At 46.0% G+C, this 21143-nt stretch overlaps 1 protein-coding gene across 13 annotated transcripts in view; it reads left to right on the top strand.

Moving 5' to 3' along the window:
- LRRFIP2 (LRR binding FLII interacting protein 2) overlaps window positions 1–21143 on the top strand; it is a 415348-nt gene that overhangs the window by 188213 nt on the left and 205992 nt on the right. For 6 of the 13 annotated variants that reach the window (XM_086964762.1, XM_086964761.1, XM_086964764.1 and 3 more), the window contains one exon: window positions 17290–17358. The exons of the other annotated variants lie outside the window; for them this stretch is intronic. In XM_086964762.1, coding sequence (XP_086820888.1) covers window positions 17290–17358 — 69 coding nt within the window. The remainder of the gene's footprint in view (window positions 1–17289; window positions 17359–21143) is intronic. 13 annotated transcript variants of the gene reach the window in all.

Below are 21143 nucleotides of genomic sequence, written 5' to 3'. Positions count from 1 at the left end.
GAAACACACTTTCTGGACCACCCTCTGATTCCTCTACGCTTTCAGTTGTCTTTATAGGATCCATAGTCTGGGAATTACCATTACCCACCCTCCGCTCCCTATCCACATGAAGTCAGTCCACCATTTCGAGGGAACTAAACCTATAATGGGTCACAGGGTAGTTTTCGGTGGTTAGGTCTCTGTGACCGCCCCTGTTCACCCTTGACCCCGCCTTTGCGTCAGCAGTGTCCAATCCGATGCGCAAACTGGCGCCAAGAGCTTAGCCAAGTATGGGCATTTAAGGGGAGGATTGGTAATATATGTAGCTACAACTAGCTTTGTGATGGCAAAAGAAACCGGGCCCTCGGCGACAGCTGCACTCGCAGTCAACTTGACTCTGACAACAGGTTTAGGCAAGGCAAGCAACAACTGCATCCTGATCAATGCTTATATTCACCCTAAAGGAAAGAAAAAAGCAGCGGAGGACTTATATGCCTTCATAAAAGAGTGCACCGCAGGGGAAAAAACAGCGAACCTAGTACTCACTGGGGATTTCAACCTTAATCTCATGGGTACAACACAAGAGGAGGGAATTATGGCACAAAATACATCTTGGGCCCTACCACAACAAGGAAAGCTACAAACAATCAAAACTGGGAAAAAAAGTACTTGAGGCACTAGAAAATTTCAACATCAGGACATTAAATGGCAGGTTTGCAGGGGATAACCCGCCAGCCTCAACTTTTCACTCAAGAACAGTACACTAGATTATAACTTTGTCAGTTCCACTTTTCCAACATATAACATCTTATCGGATAGGGAATCAAATAGACAGCGATCACTGTCCTCAGGAAATTACCTTGGACCTTGCTAAACCGACTTATGAGCGTTCAACGGCTCCCAAAGAGTCCATCTATACCGTAAACTTTAAAAAAATCAAGTATTTGGCTGCAACGGGTGAATTCTTGATAGGACTGGCCAAACAACATTACATGGAGCGTACAGGCCTCAACGAAGTAGCGAAATGGGTGCAGTTTACTAACACCCTGGGGCAACATGCAACAAAGCCCAAAGTGCGCACAAGGACGAACAAGCTAGGTATCCTTCCCAGAGCATACAGAGGGAAAATCAAAGAAACGAAAAACTCAATCTCTAACTTAATGAGAGCAGTACAGCTGGACCACAATAATAAAGGGAAGTCGGATCAGCTCTCTAAATTAAAAGCTTCACTAAAAAAACTAAAATGGGAAGCAAATAGAACTATAGAGGAACAACTTTGGGCAACACTTCATGAGGACATAAAAAAGAACGACTGGGCAAGGTTCTTGAAAACAATAAACTCATTAACGCACCCTGCAAAAATGGAGACCACATCAAACATCACAGAGGCAACCTGGGCAGCTTATCTCGATAACCACTTTAACCGAGTCTTGTTGGCTAATCAGAATATGAGCAAACCTATTCCTGGACAAGCCCATGAAGTCAGTAACATGCCACAAAGGTGCCCAACCAACCAGGACACGGTGGGTGACAGATCATATATTAGTGCAACCCATAATCAAGCGGCAAATAAAGTTAGGAAGGAGGGAGGGTGCGCCGGGTCGAAATGGGATCCCGCCCGTCCTCTTCAAACAAGACATGGACTATTGGGCAGCGGCACTTGAACCCCTTTTTTGGGAAATCAGGTACACTAACATCTTGCCAGACAGCTGGAAGGGCTCCATCATTTCCCCCATATATAAAGCAGGGGACAGGGGCCTCCCTCAAAATTACCGGCTAGTTGCCTTAATTGATAACGATGCGAAGTATTTTGCAGGGCTCTTACTGGAAGAACTACAGGCATGGGCCACGAGGAAATCTCTTATACCTGTTAATCAAACAGGCTTTCCCAAAGCAGTGGGAACAACAACAAACATATTGTCTATGGGTATGCTTATAGACAAGGCAGAGATGAAAAAACTGCCCCTACATCTCTGCTACATCGACTACAAAGCGGCATTTGATAACATCGACCGCAATCTACTATGGACAAAACTAAATGGCTGGGGCATCCCAAAAGTTCTGTTGGAGCTGTTAATCTACATACAGATACCTGGATTCAGATCAAGGTGGGGGACGGCTCAATGCTGTCAAGGCGGATACAAACCAACAATGGCCTCAAGCAGGGCTGCGTACTGGCCCCACACTGTTCAACCTGTACCTGGGGGACTTGGTGCCCCTACTAAACAACTGTAATTCACACTCGCCACAATTAGGAGGCCTCAATCTACCATGCCTCCTATATGCAGACGACCTGGTGCTAATAAGCCATACAAGAGTTGGGCTTCAAAACCTCCTAAATACGACCCAGAGATATTCCGAGTCAAATGACTTAACAGCGAACCTCGAGAAAACGCAAACCATGACAATCTGTAAGAATAAAAAGAAGAAAGCTTTCTCGTGGTTCTGGGATAAGACCCGTATCAAAGACACCTCGTCGTATAAATATCTAGGTGTGAATATAGATAGTGGTGGCCAATTCAGCGCACAAAGGGCTAGCATCAGAGGCAAAGGCCTGGCTCTGGCAATCGCTTTAAAAACACTAAACAACAACCTCTCCGGCCCTTCTTTAACTCCTTTACTACCTGTCATACGTGCCGAACTGCTACCAACACTAACTTATGGGAGCGAGGCCCACCGAGGCAGAGATGCCATATTACTCGACAGTACAATTGTGTCGGCATACAGAATAATCTTTAGCCTTCCAAAGCGATCCTCCCCAGCACAGATAAGACTGGAATTTGGAATTCGGTCACAGCTTTTGGCACGACAGGGGGCATATATCTGCACATGGGATAAAGTGAGAAAAACGACCGAAGGGACCTTGAATGAATACTTATGGAAAGAGTTAGAGCAGACCCAAAACTCACCAGCAGCAAAATACCTGGCAAAAAGCTTAGAGAACACCGAGCTGGCAGAGCTTTGGGCGTCCCCTGCAGATCATAAATCACTTAACAGGCTGGTAAAGAAATCGATCAAGCTACAGTCATTGGTCCAGGATAAAGCCATCCTATCAAAAAGATCCCATGCATGGATGGTATTGAACACATACCAGACACAAGTCTCCCAGCCTTATTTTGGTTTAGGTTACGCAAAAAAAACTAAATTGACCTTCTTAAGATACAGACTGGGCTTGCTACCATGTATTCAACACCTCCCTCATTGGCTGAGATCGAAAGCAGGAACACTATGTAGGCTATGCGGCACCGGGGCAAAAGACATGCTGCACCTGCTATGCTTGTGTGAGGAACTGCAAAAAGAAAGGAAGCTCCTGTTGAAACGGCATTTCATCCTACAAGGGGTACGCACATTAAGGAGCGCGCTGCTAACCTGCTTCTCAGCACGACCCTCAGCTGAGCTGCAGCTTTGTGAAATTTTTAAAAGCAGTGGAAAAAAAATTACCAAAAGTTGATCCATGAAAACTCAACAAATTAGACACTTGTTCTAACTTATACTGTAGAAATCATCTATGTCACAACATTTCATGAAAATTTTATACAAATCATGAATGGACTAGCAGGCCATCATAGTAGATGGGAAGCATAGTATGGCATGCTACCTGCAAACAAAATCATCCTTTCATGTTGAATTGTTTATTTTTATCTTGCTACTGTATAGCATTGGTCTTAAATGCACGTCTTTTTATGCTACATTTTAACTTTTGTTATTGTGTTATTGTATCGCATTGGTTTTAATTAACTGTGCAATAAACAAACCTAAACCTAAACTGGTGTTACAGGTCGAGGGTAAAAGAAAGACCGGGGATAGGGTTTAATCCTTGAGCCTTCACTGTCGTGAGTCCAATGGCAAATGTGTTCTACTGTGCGCGGGTCCCTAAAGTTAACCAAAACACAATCGCCTGGGGTGGTTTTTCTACTGCGTCCCACCCAAGCTATCCTACGTACCATCAGTACTTCACTTTTAACATTGTACGGTAGGGGCCTATTATGATTGAGCCACTGAGTCACTTTATTTTTTAAGGACATAAATGATTCCTGACCTGGTTTGCAAATTTTAGGAATACCAGTCAATACCACCACATACGGACTGGATTCAGGCGGTAAATCAATTATTTTCGCAACCTGGGGTGTAAAATTAGGTGGAGACTCTCCCTCCTCAGGTGCTATCGCCGCTGGGTCTGAGGTGAACATACTCAAATTGACTGCCGGTGCTGCCCCGGCACCAACTCCTGCGGCCACATCTGTCATGTTAGCAGCTGGGATAGGAGGCCCTGCAGTAGGAGAATGAACAAGACTCGCGACCCCAATGGGCACAGAACTGGTTTGGGCTGTATCTGCCAACTGCATTTTTTTCTTTCTTTTTTTCTTCATTTCCAGCTATAGCCTGTTGTAGCTGGGAGAGCTGGGATTCCATGCGAGCTAGTCTCTCATCTAACGGATCAAGCGCCATCTTGAGTAAGGACCCCAGTCTCTCTATAAGGATATCTTCCTCCCCCTTGTCCTCCCCCATACACTGAACCTGCTCCGCAGTAATGGTTCCTTTTAAAGCTAGAGGTGACCGGGATAAACCTGTGTCCAAGCCAATCGAGTCATTCAAGGTAGGGCCTCCCTTGGGTTTTAGGGATGTAACCCTGCCAGTCCGGCCCTTCGCTGTTCTGGTCTTCCTGTGACAAGTCACTTTAGTGGCAGCCCGCTTCCTCTTATATTTTGCCACTCTTTGATTCCCCCTCAATGGGTTTACCGGCGATTTCACGGGCGGGGTGGGCAAAGATGTGACCTCTGGTACCACAGTTGCCTCTGAAAATGGGGAGCCTATAGTTGAAGAAATATGGCCATCATCATGAGAACCATGTACCAAAGCTGGGATGCAGATGATATTAGTATGATTGTCGTGCACAGGCGTCCGAGCATTGGCAAGATGGCCCAGGGAGGATCGTTTAGCCATTGCTAGGTCCTGAGACACTCTGCGCTCCATGAGGATAATACCCTGGTCAATCACTGAGTTTGCTCTAATGATAAAATTGTCTAGAGTACCAGTGACCAACCCTCTACTGGCTATCGTATTACTCCTTGTTCCCCGAGCAGCCATATTAGTGATATCCCCAGCAGTACTCACGGTGGCTGTTCTTGAGCAATTCTAGAGCTGCAGTCGAAAGAGGAATGGCCCAGCCCGGGCTCTCCGGCCCCGGATGGCCACAGACGGCCCGCCCTTGTCCCGGGCTTCTCCCGGCGCGTCCTGCGATGCGGGAGCAGGGCGCGGTTTTACAGCGCCTCCGGGCGCGGGAAGTGTTGTGGGAGGCTCCTGCCGCTAGTGCCCCATGGAAGCGTAGTTTCTCCACTCGGCGGCCGCGATGAGGCAAGGTGCAGCGGCGGGAGAGCTATGCGCAGTTTGTGGGGTCAGTTCTAGTGAGTGAACCAGCAGGTAGAATGTCGATTCTCCAGCAGTGTCCCAGTGTAATGAGCAGCCCCCGCTCCCCCGGAGCCGGGCGCGGTTTTACAGCGCCTCTGGGCGCGGGAAGTGTCGTTGTCGGCTCCTGCCGCTAGTGCCCCTGGAAAGCGTAGTTTCTCCACTCTGCGGCAGCGATGAGGCAACGTGCGGCGGCGGCAGAGCTATGCGCAGTTTGTGGCGTCTGTTCTGGTGAGTGAACCAGCAGGTAGAAAGTCGATTCTCCAGCAGTGTCCCAGTGTAATGAGCAGCGCATGAATAAATGAGGGGTGGGCACAAGGCACCCCGCAGCCCCGGGGACCGCGACCCCCCGGGGCTTTATACTCCAAGCCCCGGGGACCGCCACCCCTGGGGCTCGATGTAATTGTGATTGCTAGGGGTGGGGCCCCCCCACGCGCCCCGGGAACCGCCACATCCCTGGGGGCTCTAAATATCACGGACGCCCCGGGGACAACCACCCCCCGGGGCTTTGTAAATTGTGAGAGGGGAGCCTTGTCATGGCCTGGAGACCGCCACCTCCCAGGGCCGCCTCCTGCAGTGTTCCGGGGTGCACACCCCCCGGGACACTGTAGTTTGCTATGGCAGGGCGGGAGCCGCGCGGCTCATGCCCTGCCATGGCAAACTTGGAGATAGCATAGCAGCTTCACAGTTGGAAAACCAATGCCTGCTCCCGAGGGACGCACGGAGCCGGCAGGACAGTTGGGAGATGGGACCCCCCCTACCACCACCATGGTCCCCAACGGAGAGGGCCAGCCCCGGGGGATTGGGTCCCCGGGCTAAAAGTGGCCCCCCTCCACAGAATTGTAAAAAATAAATAACAAAAAAAAGGCCGCCCCGGGTGATGGGTCCCCGGGGCCATAAGTGGCCAGAGGGGGGTAACGCAGCCCCCCTCCAAAACAATTTAAATTAAAAAAAAAAAGGCCATGCCCCGGGGTATGGGGTCCCAGGGGCAGATTAAGGCCTTGGGAGGGGTGCCACACGGCCCCCTTCCAATTTTTCTTAGTTTAAAAAAAAAATAGGTGGCAGGCCCTGGAGAATGGGGTCCCCAGGGCCAAAAAATTAGAAAAAGAAGGGGGGCTACACAGCTCCCCTTCTTAAAAAAAAAAAAAAAAAAAAAAGACCAGCCTTGCGCCGGAGGCCACGCCCACTCCTTTCAGCACTCTGCAAACGCACCCCCAGTCACAAATTCTCCTTGAATCCTGGGGGTCCTTGGGGGCCAACTAGTACACCAGGAACCTCAAGTATGATACTAAACTACTAAACCACTCTGCTATTTGGGCATATTAGAGATGTCCCTGTCTATTGTCACGATTGCATTACCCCTGGAAGAGAGGCCTCCTAAAAAAAAAAAAAATACATGTTTATTAAAATTCATGCTGAGAATTTTGATATGAGGGCTATTATGGGTATAACTCACACCAGAATCCAAGGGCATTCTGTTTTTATAGTTCCACACTGTTTGCTACTTTCGTGGAGCTCAAGGTTACTAGACCACCACATGGGTGGCTTCCTTTTGCCTTTGGATATTATTTACCTACAGTCTCCAAACCTTAATTATCAAGGCAGTCTTGTAACGAAGTCTCCTAAAACCTAAAGATTTAACTTGGATTTAATTTCATACAAAATCTTTCCTTCTAACGTAAGTTCAAAACCATGGATTTTCCGACTAAAGAGACTTGTAATGCAAGAGCTTCTGCCATATTACAATGTTTCACCAATGGAAGAAACATCAGCTTGATCTAGATAATTATCACACAAAACAGCGTAGCAATGATTATATAGATTTCATTATAAATAAAAGCGAGAATAAGGGATTTCATTGCTTGATAGAACAAATAGCTAATTTTCCCAGTTCTATAGCTGTTGGGTTGAGTTCCATGTAATATTTCTCATGAAATTAGTTGGACCTAGGACCATAATCAAAGTTTACGTGATGAAATGTCAAGCAAAGAATGAAGTTTTAAAATCTGTTAGTTGTTTCCTCGAATAATATATTCTCGCTTTTAATTATTATTCTTCCCAAATCCAAAAAAGCATTGGTAGTTTTTAGTTCCGTTGATTTGACAAGGGATGGAAAAGAAGGTTACTGTTGTAACTTTATTCCCAGTCAAATATTTTACAAACCTGATCACCTTTAAAGTCCACTGAATCAATTCTGTCAAGTTGTGGGATTTGTTTTATAATGACAAAATGATAGAATAATTTGGAGGACAGCATTTCTGTACTTTCTTGTCTCAACTGCTAATATCCAAGTAAATTTTGTGCTCTTTTCTTACATTGTGATTGTCTGAATCTCAAAGCACAAAAATGTGTATTCGAGGAGCAGGACAGTTTCCCTTTATTACCTACAGCCAGGTACTTTATAACACATAATGTCACTGGCGCATGCAATGCATGCGCACACACCTCTGGCGCTCCTCAAGATCGGACTCTTTGGATGAGCGGAACTGCTGACCTTTTATCTAATACATGCCCAGAGCTTCACTTTGTTGTACTTTGTTAAATAGTTTGGTTATCCTTTTCTTACTCTTTCCATTTATTTTGATTAAAAGTGATAATTATTTTAAATTGCAGTTTCCATTCTATTTGAACAATTTTTATTGTTATGTCACTTTGATTTTGGTTTAGTTCAGTACTAAGTGAATATTAAAAAAAAAAAATCTTATTATTCTGCGAAGGCAACTTTGGGCTGCACCCAGTTGAGAATTTCTTGTAAGCTTTCTATCTGATGGAGACTATTAGTTATAGATTCCTTACCTTCGAATTACCCCAATGCGTCAGATTGGATCCAGAGAATGTTTTCTTCAGCAGTATTCTGTGCATTGGTAGGTGGTGTCGGTCGACTCCGCATCCGGCATCATGGCAGCCAGGATGACTTTGCGATGCCTATTTAGACGCCGCCCCTGCGTTCTGACGTCCGTTCTTTCTTTTTCTGCGCCAGCCTAGCGCAGATCTGGAGAGAGCTTGCCCCTTAATCACTTTTTGATGGAACTTTTTTTAACATTTGTCGACTTATTTTTCGAGTCTTCGACTCCTGGTGCACGATGACTTGTCATCAGACCGTCTTCAAGCATTGCAACACCCGTCGTAAGCTGATATCTGTGAAGGACCTGCACTTCGTGTGCCTCTGGTACCTGGAGCGCGACCACTACCCAAAGTCATGCTCAGACTGGCATTGTATCCGAATTCTTTGCGTTAGCGGTCCCAAAAGCTTTTGGAGGCCCAGCAGTTGACTCCGCTGCGCTCCCGGTCTCGCTCAATGGGAAGGTCTCAAGACTGGTTACAGAGCCACAACACCTTGTCGAAGTCTTCGTACTCCTCAGGTACGACTAAGTACAATAAGAAGGCAAAGCATTGTTGCTCTAAGGCTCCGTCTCTGGCGCCTGACGCTGGGACAACTCCACGCCTCCCCCTGTTTACGGGAGCCGGGCGTCCCTTGCCCAACTTCGTGCATTTTAAAAGGCCCTACACTATGTATTTAGGCAGCCCGACTCCGGAGGCGCGCCTTTGGACCCCTCGTTGCCAGACAGCCCCCATGGATCCAGGCCTGGATCCGGATCGACAATGGTCGACCTTCCCTGTCGCTGCTCCCATCCTCATCCCCGAGATGGACCTAGAGCCGGGCCAATGTTAAATCAGACGCCAGGGGGTACTTTTGTTCCCTTGTTCATCCCATGTGTTTCCTAACGCCCTGAGGGTGGTGATGAGGACTGGAAGGGGTTGCTGGATCCTTAGACAGACCAGCTGGAGAAACCAGACTGGAGAGAGAAATTAGGTGAAGCCGGTGGTCTGGACACTTCCCTAGACCTTGGTATGCTTTCTCCCCCCTACCCTGGCTATGGAGGCGGGAGCATCCCTTGCAGTGGTGGTGCGTAGGGCAGCTGAGGCCTTGGGCCTGGAGCTCCCTCCTGTGGCAGTCAGGACTAAACTCCTGGCAGAGGTGCTTCAGCCGGTGGCTACTTCCTCTGAACCCCTCATGCCCTTCAATGAAGCACTCGCAGACGTCTTTCTGGGCACTTGGTCAAGCCCAGCATAGGGGCTCCTGTGGAACGGACGATTGCCCGCCACCACCGCCCGGCTCTGGGGGGATCCCATTTTCCTCACCCAATACCCTTCCCCCGAGAGCTTGGTGGTCCCCCGAGAGCTTGGTGGCTTGGGAATCCAAGAAGCTGGATCATCTTGGGAAGCGCATGTTCTCTTCCTCCAGGTTGGCACTGTGGTCCGTGAATTCCGCGTGCCTCTTGGGCCGATGCTCCTATATCATCTGGGATACGGTTGAGCAGGTGTTGCCTCAGTGCCCCGAGGAGGCCCGGGCCGTCCTCCCCAAGCTATGGCAGACGGGAGAGACATAGCAAAATTCACGATTCGCTGTGGACTGGATACCACTGACTCACTGGGCAGGACGATTGCCACATCAATAGCCCTTCGGCGCTCTGCCTGGTTTAGGACGTCTGGTTTTTCGGGGGATGTTGAGTCAACTCTGCCGGACATTCCCTTTGATGGCCGTCGCCTTTTTGATGACTGGGCAGACTTGGTGCTGGAGCGCTTTAAGGATTCTAGAGCTGCGGCCAGATCCTTAGTCCTTTCTGCGTCCTCCTGTCCATCACAGTCTGCCTTTCGCCCCTTTCTTGGCTACGGAAGGGGCAGCCCACCACGTCTGACCCAGCCCAGCCACAGGTCCACGCAACCTGCCCAGCTTCAGCGTGGCCGCGCACGTGGGACCTATCGACGCTGGTCTGGGAACCAGAGGTCGGGCTAGTCCACCCTCCCCCCCCCCGACCCCACTGCAGCAGCCTCCAAACCGTCCTTGTCTGACTTTTCGGGCCCATCAGCGTCCAGTGGGTGGCAGGATTCACCATCACCTCCCCCACTGGCAATCCATTACGTCAGAAAGGTGGGTTTTGCAGATATTCCGAAGGGGCTACTCCTTCCCCTTTGAGACTAAATCTAAATGTAAAAGACTACCCCTCCATCCATACCACCGTCTTTCGATCACATGTCGGGGTATCATTTGGCGCTTCTCCGCCAGGAAGTATCTGCTCTCTTCGCCAAGGGAGCTATCGAAAGGGCCCAGATGCGAGAAGTAGGTCGTGGGTGCTATTCCCGCTGCTTTCTGGTGCCCAAGAAGAACAAAGGCCTGCGTCCTGTCCTAGACCACGGGGCCCTCTACCGCTTCCTCCGGAAGGAGAAGTTCAAAATGCTAATCTTGTCTCTGGTCCTATCTGCCCTAGACCCTGAAAACTGGATGGTTGCGTTGAACTTGAATGACGCCAATTTTCACATCCTCATCCTGCCAACCCACAGGCGTTACCTACGATTCATGGTAGGCCACAAGCATTTTCAGTTCACCGTGCTCACCTTCGGCCTTACCAGTGCCCCTTTGGTGTTCATGAAAGTGATGGCGGTGGTCGCAGCTCATCTGCGCAGATGAAGGATTCCAGTCTTCCCCTAACTCGATGACTGGTTGTTGAAGTTTGGCTCGCTCCAGGCTTTCGTCGCCCGCCTCTAGACTACGGAGGACCTCCTGCATTTGCTGGGATTCCCTATCAACGTGCCGAAGTCACACCTGACGCCCTCCCAGTCGCTCCTTTTCATCGGATCTTTTCTGGATACAGTGCAGTTTGGGGCCTATCCTTTGGAGCAGTGAGTCCTGGATATTCGGGCTATGATACCGCTGTTTCAGACTCTATCCCGGGTTTCGGTGAGAATGACACTGTGGCTGCTGGGCCTCATCGCTTCCTGCATCTTGCTGGTGGAACATGCCAGATGGCATATGCAGGCTCCTCAGTGGGACCTGAAGTTCCAGTGGGCGCAGCATCTGGGGAATCTGACTACGTCCAGATCTCGGAGGGAACTGTACAACAGCTGCAGTTGTGGTTAACGAGACAGGATTGGGTCAGAGGCAGATCCTTCTCCCTTCCCCCAACCAGATCTCACAGTGGTGACCGATGTATCACTCCTGAGATGGTACAGCCACTTGAGAGAGGCGGAGTCCTTGCTTACATCAACCTGTTGGAGCTTTCTGGCAATTCGCTTGGCACTGAAGGTATTCCTTCCCTCTCTAAAGGGGAAGGCAGTGCAGGTGTTCAGACAACCCCACCGCATGTGGTACTGCAACAAACAGGGCAGGGTGGGGTTGTGCACCCTTTGTCAAGAGGCTCTTTCCTTTGGACATGGCTCGAACATCATTTGGGGCATTACCCTAGTGGTTTAGCGTAGGTATGCTTGAAAATGTGCAGTTTCTACAGATGAGAAGGTCGGAAGAACCTGAAGGATCAAGTCAGGGGACCTGATCCTTCAGAAGCAAGAGCCCTCACACACCCCAAGAGGTGTCATGCTTCATCATAGGACAGCTCCTGTTAGGGCTGGCGCTGCAATACCCAATGGGTGACGCAGGGGGGCACTTTGCTGGGGTTCTTTTAAACCGCCGTCGTGAAGTATAAGGGTAAGTGAAAGTGTAGTGAATGAATAGAGTGTTGGGTTTAAAAATAACTCATAGGGAATTTAAGTCAATCGTAATGTATGTAACCCTAGGTGATATTAAAAACAAATATAGGTCAGAGTGGCTATAATTGTCCACAGTTGTTGGTCAACATGTTTCTTGCCAAAAATGTCATGAATGATCTGGGCAATTCGTCAGGACAGTGGAATGTGAAAAAGTTAAACTACTAAAAGGGAGGACGGTCTGGGGTGCTAGTTTCCCCTAGTGCCGTGCCATTCCCAATGCAAGAGAGTATATGGTCTATCTTAATGCAATCAATAAGTCAACCGACTGCTAACAATGGAAGTCAATTCTCCAAGAGCTGAAGCGGAGTCGCGCTCGAAGAGCATCGTCCCGCGGTTTGGGTTTGCCGCAGATAGCATGAGACCTGCCCCTCGCTCGGCTAATGCTGGTCTGCGTGGTGGTCCAACACCTGGCAGGTTCTCTGAACGCCAGGGTGGCAGATTTCAGCCATCGATGCCTGATGGATCACGAATGGCGTCTTCATTCTGAGTTGGTGCAAGGTCTTTCTGCAGTGGGGAGAGCCTTGGGGAGAAGTGTGGCTCACTGGTTAGAGGAGGCAGACCTGGAAGCAGAGGTCAGCCCGGGACCAGGGTTCAATTCCCGGCTCGGCGGGTCTTGAGTCCTAAAATGTCCATGGACTCCACAATTCTCGCTCCGGTGCCTACTCGATTCACAGGTTCACACTCTGCGACTCTGGGCAATAGCTTGCTTAATCTCCACAACGGCCCCTCGCGGCGGGATGCCTGGCTTTCACCTTGCGGATACCCTGCCGGTGTTATCTCACAGGGGAATACCAGGACGGGTTCCCTAAGCAAGCGCTTAGAAACCGCTCGGTGATTTGCGCTATATAAATTTCTGTGCATTTACATTTACATTTGGTTAGATCTGTTTGCCACCGAAGATAATGCCAATGTCAGCAGTTTTGCGCCTTATAGTTTCCAAGGCTGCACTCGCTCGGCGACGGTTTTTCATCACAAGTGGAGTTGAGACCTCCTGTACGTCTTTCTGCCTGTATCACTTCTGCCCTGAGTGCTGAAGACGATCAAGCATGACCAGGCCCAAGTCATCCTTGTAGCGCCGGACTGGGTACGAAGAGTCTGTTACCCCGAGCTCCTGAGCATGGCTATTTATCTTCCGATTAGACTGCCCCTTCTGTCGCAGCAGAAGGGGGCAGTCCTCCGCCCGAACTTGTCCATCCTCCACCTCCTTGCGTGGAGATTGAGCAGCTACAGTTGACAGCTTTTGACCTTACTCACGAAGTCTGTAATGTTAATTGGGCAGCCAGGCATCCCTAAGACTGTATAAGCAAAGGCTGTGCATCCCCTTTCTGCCCCTCTTTCTGAGGTGCTTTTGTTTCTTCTCACTTTGGCCCAGCAGGGTTCGGCTCTGGGCTCTCTTGAAGGCTATCTGGCAGCCATATTTGCTTTTCTTCGGCTACCAGATCAGCCTTGTTTGTTCAAGTCCTCTATTGTAAGTAGGTTCTTTAATTTATGCATCTTTTTCCTCCATCTCCTTTCATAATGCTTCTGTGGGACTTGAACCTTGTTTTGACTTACCATATGTGCGCTCTCTTGAGCCTCTTCATAACTGTCTTCTTAGGCATCTCACTCTGAAAACTTGTTGCCATCACCTCTGCTCACAGAGTGAGTTAACTTCAGGCTCTCTCTTTTAAGCCCCCTTTCTTCTCGGTGCATCCGGACAAAGTGGTGCTTCGAACGAGACCCTTGTTCCTACCTAAAGTTGTCACGCCCTTTCACATCGGACAGACTAACTCTGCCCACCTTTTTCCCCACTTCCGCACCCTTTCAAGGAGGATGAGAGACTCCATTGTCTGGACCCTAAACGTGCGCTGTCTTTCTACCTTGACTGCACAAAGGATGTCAGGGTGGATGATCAACTCTTTGTTGGCTATGTGGGTGCCAATAAAGATCGGGCTGTGCAAAAGCGTACCTGCTCTCGATGGTTCATCCTTTGTATAAAGATTTGTTACGCTTAAGCTAAAAAGGAACCTCCATTGGGTCTGCGAGCTCATTCCACTAGAGCTCCAGCAGCAACTACTGCTTTGTCACATGGAGGTCCACTCCTTGACATCTGCTAGGCGGCCACGTGGGCTTCTATGCACATGTTCACCAGACATTACTGCCTGGATAGTCCAGTCTGGAGGGATGGTTACTTTGCCCATTCTGATCTTCACAACTTTCTTGTGTGAACTTGATTTGCCGTCCCTCCTACGGGGTTGGTACTGCTGGGGTATCTATAGTAAGGTAAGGAATGTATAACTAATAGTCTCTTTCAGATGAACAATTTACCTTTGGTAACGATGAATCTGTAATAGACCTATATTAGTTACAGATTCCTTACGGCCCCACCTATCCTCCCTGCTCTACGAACTGACTTCTAGGGATAGGGACTCCCTTGCAGGGCCCTAGTGTGGCGCACCAGTGGTCAGTGTCTTTAATGGCTCTATGCTTCGGGCATCGAAAGTCCTGTCAGAACTGACGTCAACACGCACAGGCAGTATCTAAATAGGCACTGCAACGTCATCCCGGCGACCACGATGCCGGACACGGAGTCCAGTTTGACACCTGGGGGTAATTCTAAGGTAAGGAATCTATAACTAATATATATCTTATACAAATACATTGTTACCAAAGGTAAGAAACTTGTTCTTCTTTCCACCTCCACCTCCTTTTTGAAGCTGTCACCATGGGAGCCAGATCGGCCCTTGTTGATTAGATGTTCCCTTAGATATGTTGGGAGGAATAAAGATTACCATCTTTATCTCTTTTTACTTTTTGGCAATTATTCTTATTTGCTCTCTTTTGCCAAAACTTTAGATTAACCCAAAGGAACAGTATATTTGGGGATGTCCTTATGTCTGACTTCTGTTAAAAAGTAACTAAGATTGGCAGGAGATATGCACTGATATGTGAGTAGTATGATTTGCACGATATGTGTAGGACATAAATTTGCTATATCAGACTCTATTTCACAATCTGGAATAGATCTTACTAAAGTAGGCATATTCAGTGTTAACTGCTTGCAACTCAGACATGATACTTTTCAATAGAGCTGTATTGTGTTCATTTTTAATTATGACTACCCATGCTTCAAATATGCCCTACAGCCGGTCGAGATTTGAATAAGCAGAGTAAAGAACTGTGTTCAAACTAGTTATCAATTCACTGTGAGGTTTATATTTGGTCTCGTCTTTCAGATTATCTTGCATGTTTCTTGTCCCTTTCTTAAGATGTACTAGTATCTAGGGCTTTGAGTTCAAGTGACTCATACGACCAGATGTATTTACAGAGCAACGGGATAAGACGAGGGCGCTTTCACAATGGAGGAGAAGAAATTTATTTCTTGTATTGACACCGCCTGATAAATTGACAGACCTGTGGCACCACTGTGGTACTTAAAAATTGTATCCATCAAAATTGTGGAAGTGTTCATTCAGTTGTAGCTCTTGAAGTTTTAACCCCTTACTTGCTACTGCCGGCCAACGGCCGTCGCGCGCACTACCTTCATAGTGCTGCGCACGTCCGTTGGCCGATGCGGCCCTGCCCACTCTGCTAAACCGCCGCACCGTGACGGAATTGCCGCTGCAGTTAAGGGGTTAATATGTTTAGTTACAAAATTACATATAGGGCCGTCAAGGGAGGGTGGCATTTGATTCTTTGCTGTTGGACCTATTAGATGACTCCCTAGTTATGATTCTGCTAGTACTTTTGATTGTCAAGTAAGGGACTTGCTCGTCTAGACTAAACCCAGAGTTTTACCAGACCTTAATACCCACCGTTGATCTAACTCAGCAGTCTGGTTTATTGGTTTGGTTGGTTTATCACCAATAATGTCTAGTGATTAGCAGACGACTTTTATGGTAAGAAAAGCAAATCCATGGAGAAAAAAATTGTGCAAAATAAAATGTACTCTTTCCATTCATTTATTGCATAAAGGAGAGGTAAATGGTTAAGGTGGTTAATAACCACACTTAACCCTGTCTTCTCCCACTGCCACCACCCACTCACCAGTAGCTGATGTTCGTCACCTCTCGCATCTCTTTACCCCACTTCAGCTTCGACTTCTCCACACTTAACGCCAGGAAGTCTTTTACCAGGATTTGTGTCACGTTTTTGCTGCATTTATGTTTTGTGTGACGTCTTATAGAGTTCTTCAATAATATACTAGGCGGAAAGCCCTGACTTGGAGCCATATTTCGATTCCACTAGGAAGACTGAGTAGCTGACTGTGTTCTCTTGACTAGGTTATTTTATTAATAAACATGCAGTATTGGTTACAAGTACCTAGGCTGCTGCCTCCCAGTAATGCATTGTTGTTTACATTGCTAATTTTATCTACAGTAGGTGAGGTTACCGTGATTATACCTTACTTGCTTTAACCACGACGCTGAAACCCAAGTCATCGTCGTGAGTCCGCAAAGAGACTCTCTTAACTTTGGGATCCAGTTGGTTTGCCCTGCTTTTAGCTAGCGGGTTGAATTCAATTGACTGTTAGGAGACAGTGTGTTGGTCTAAATATGGCCCACACTGAGTTTACTGCTGCCACACCAGATTTTCGATAGGCTTTGGGAAATTCATCTCACCATGCCTAGATTTTTTCACGCTATAGGAACCTCTCCACTGGTCTGAATAGAATGGATCTCATCACCTTCCTTACGATCCTTGCTTTTTGTCTAGAGGAAGCCTTCTGAATTATTAATATACAGTGAAACCTATCGTCCTATGATGGAGGCAGTTCATTTACAAATAATTAGAAATGATAGATCAACATTTCTTTTATAGACCACCCACAAAGATAGCAGTGAAAACTTTGTCCACTCTCCACTTTGAATCTTGGCTTAAAGTATCAAGCATATTCGAAACGCGCAAGGGCATTTTCTTTGAGCGAAAGTTATAAAGACATTTTTAATGTGTACTCTGTATTGAATCATGTAATAAATATTAAACAATGCGGCATAATATTTGAGGCATCCTAGTGTTCATGTGCACCACAGAAGTATATCTGTCTCTTATTATGATTGATGTTACAAAGGTACTCGGAAACCCACTGCTGTAAATGGCAGATAGCGATTAAGAATGTTTATGAAGGTTTTCCTTCGAGAGATGTTTTTTTTTAGTTCAGGTCCCCCATCTTTTGGGGAGTTTCAGAGGGGGTCATACGCCTTGTTTGTTACAGTATATTTATCGTCTAAAAACAAACCTTTAGGAGTGGCCTATGATTTTTACATTTTAATTACTTAATACCACTCCTGTTTCTAGATCAGTGCGTGTTTGTGATGTGCATTCAACTGAGTATTTAGCAGTTGATCTATTTTAATATTTTGCATTTCATATTTAAAGTCTACAGATGATGAAAGTGAAAGTACTGTCTCTTCAGATCGTGCCAGTCGAGGGCGAAGGGATAGTGTGGTGAGCAGGATTCGCATGGTGATATTTTCTTAAGTGTTTGCCGGTGTTTTTATGCATTGGTCACCGCCCGGAAAGTGAGTCCTGTGTTGTGTGTCTGAAAAAATATCGCACTTTTCACGTTCAGCTGTGGGAAAAGTGCAAGTGACATCTTGAAAATGAACAGTTTTAAATTCCTTTGTGCATGTCTTGGACTACCTTATGATCTAATTTAGAACGCGTCATGAAATTGGCTAAAGACAGCCGGTGCGTGTTTTTTTTTTTCTAGAAAAACACTAAACACTGAAATTGCTCTTTGAAGGTACATATAAAGGCCATCAAATTCATTTTTGTGACATTATTGATTATTTGGTGGCTGTCATCTCGAATAAGAAAATTAGCATGAATGCACGAAAAATAAAATATTTGCACTAACTCCATTATGATCCAGAAGGAACCATTATTACCACTATTATTGTCTAGCTGGACTTTGTGATGCCCTTTCACTTTGTCTAGGGTAGGTTTTGTTCAAACTGCACAACTTGCCTACTCGACTGTGCGGGTGAAGGTGTGATGTGTGTTTTGTTGACCTTATGCGGTTGTGCAGAATTTCCCTCCAACAGTTAAGTGTGTATAAATATTTCAAAAATACTATGGGTTGCTTTACGTGGCTACGAAAATCAAGCTTGCCAAATTCATCCTTAAAGCAACCTTTAATGAATACCGCAGTAATGTTGCTAGTGGTGCAGCAAACCATTTTACATTTTTAAGGAATTTCTGCAAGTAGTGGTCGAAACACTACCCACACTCAAATACCATCAGCTTCATTCTTACTCAATTTTATTATTTGTCGATTCACTTAGAATGGGCCATAAAAAATGTGTTTACGTAAAGGTGTTTGCCTGTCCTTTTACTCCTATTTCGATTACAATTTGAATTCATTAATAAAGTACAGGCTACATTTTCGAGTTTCGTGAAAATTATTGTTTCCCGAGTGCAGATGATGTTGGCATATAAATAACCTTTTAACCTGTGTGTGTGTTTTGTGTCTGATGTCAGGTTGGACAAATATTACATGGGGATTACTCCCTAGGTGTAATAAAAATACAAACACCAGCCACACACAGTAATACGTATGTAAATATTTGTTCAGTTTAACGGGTATAGAGAGATGACGATTATGTTAATGCTTTAAATACTTTAAAGATCTCTACAAACACAGTTGTTAGTTAACTGCTAAACGCTAATCCCGAAGGAAGAGTTGAGTTTGTGTGCTGCTGCCAAGGTTGTTGTTATTTAATTTTGGACTGTATTTCGATTACTGGTTTACGTGCGCACATCCTCACAGGAAAAAGGCATAGCTCAATTCTATACAATGAAATGGCAATTTAAGTCAGGAGATAGCAGATTTTACTGATTTCAACTAAGCTTAAAAATTAAGGAGACTGCATTGACCCTTAAGGAACTCCTTGTGAGGTTGGTGTTGCTTTTGAGGCGGAGTTGTTTAGTTTGATTAGCTGTAAGCGATGGTTCAGGAAATAAGCAAACAACTGAATGAAAGTTCCATTAATGCCTGTACGCTGTGAGAGGGTGTTTAGGTGGATTTCATGGTCGACAGTATCAAAGCCTGCCGAGAGGTTCAGGAGGACTAGGAGGCAGGGCTGGCCTTCATCCAGAGATCTGTGTATGTCGTCTGTGATGTACAGTAGTACAGTCTCTGTAGGGTAGCCTTTTCTGAACCCAGATTGGAAAGTGTTGTGCAGGTTGTATTTTTCAGTGTGGATGTTGAGTTGTGCCAGCACAGAGTGTTCAATCGTTTTGGCCAGGAGAGGGAGTTTAGTTATAGGTCTGTAATTTTTAAGGACGCTCTGGTCGGTGTCTGTTTTTCTTTATGGGAGGGTTGACTTGACCAAGTTTGAAGGACGCCACATGGAGCCGCTCGATTAGGACGAGTTAATGATTTTGGTCCATGTAGAAAAGATGATGTGACTGAGAATTGGTTAGAATCGTTTTTATTTGTTATGGATATATTTCATGAGCGAACATGTGCCACAGATTGTGGAACATAACTGGAGAGGATCCAAACGGCTATTTTTGAGGGTTTTTCTTGCTGCGCATAATTTATGGCGCTCATCAGTATTCCAGATGAAGAGCGGAACAATAGTAATTGATTATGCTACTTGATTAGAGAAGGCTTTAACACACCTGGATTCTACAGATAACTCGAATGATGAGCAGATTGCTGCGTAATGAACAAAAGGAATGAGTTGTAGTATGGCAGTGGAAAGTAGCAAATGTGAAAGATGGGCTTGCACCAGAAATGACTCTTCAGAACAAGTTTGGATGGGACTCTGGATGGTAGTTTAAGTCCCTCGTTCCTTAAGTGCGTATCAGGAACACTTACGCAAAATAAACACAATACAAGATGCAGCATTAATTTGCAGAAAAAAATTGTGAAAGAACACCTTCTTTGCTTGTAATCGTTTTCACCCTCCAAAATGGGGGCTATAGGAATGATCCTGGGTAGTATACAACTTGTTTGACCAAAATGATGGTTATTTGTTACTACTTGGGTTTGAATCACCAAAGAGAACATTGCATCCACCAAGATTACAGGTTTAGCATAATAAAGTAGTATTTAAAGCTTCATCCTCCACCATTGTATGGCCTCTATTGGTCACTTTTATAGACACCAATAGAAGAGCTTTATTTTAGCAGCTGTAATTTCCTAGGCCAGTAGAGCATTCTTGAAGGAGTCAGTTGTACTTGATGGGTACTTGTCTAATATTCACAGCGTGATAGCGGAGTGCTGCATAAGTTGATGTGAGTGTGTGTGTGTGTGTGTGTGTGTATCATACACTAAAGATCTGAATGAAGCATTTAGAACCCATGCCATCATAATTTTAAGAGTGGTGCAAAAAAAGTAAAAAACGTAGCACATTTTGAAATCTAAGGCCTAGGTCAAAATTACCCTCTTGGCACACTGTCAGAGTCCCTTTGTGATTATCGGCATGTTATGTATACTTAATAGTGGACCTGTGAATTCATGTTCCTTTAAAGGGTTGAAAAGTGTGCGACAACCCCTGCCACTTTAGTCACTCTTAAATTTTTTAGCCCATGAGTGTTCCTAATTAATTCCCAGTTCTGATGATGAACTTAAAACAAGGTCATCGAGGTCCAATTAAATTTGCAAACATCTCACTGACCCCTACCCCCATTGTTTATGTATTTTCTTGAGTCCAAATTCATTTGTTCACCCCCTTAGGTCTGTTGCATATTGATCAGTTTTTGAGCACTCAAATGTTATTATTGAATACATGTTTAAAACATGTAAATATGTGTATGGATTGAGTGTTTAAGTGTTGGTCAGGCAGAAGTTTGTTCCTTTTAGTCACTTTTTGGTTGAATCATTCATCCACTAATTGATGATTGTTCATTTACACTAGTCCACAGTGATCCACTTTTTGTGCTACATAAAATAAATTGAGCCCCAATTGCTGGGTGGTAAACAGGCTGCAACCCACACCCCATTCGACTCCCCCCCTCCCCCTCCCCCCCAATTCCCCACCCCCCCTCACGTAGTTCCCACACTGTAACGAATATTTCACAGGTAGTTTGTTTCAAAGTCGTTATCTTGTCACAATGATTTTAAGTACTGCTATTTTCCAACCTTTTCTACTGGGCAAGGTTGGTAATGCCAGAAATTTTTTAAAGGAAACTATGGTCAGTACTAATCTTCCATGCACTTTAACATACAAACCTGTGAACTCACCTCACATACAATCGCTCTTAAATTGATGCAGCAATGT

This window comes from Lissotriton vulgaris, chromosome 4_1, assembly GCF_964263255.1.
Source record: "Lissotriton vulgaris chromosome 4_1, aLisVul1.2, whole genome shotgun sequence".
Lineage (NCBI taxonomy): Eukaryota > Metazoa > Chordata > Amphibia > Caudata > Salamandridae > Lissotriton > Lissotriton vulgaris.
This window is presented reverse-complemented; position numbering and strand designations above follow the sequence as displayed.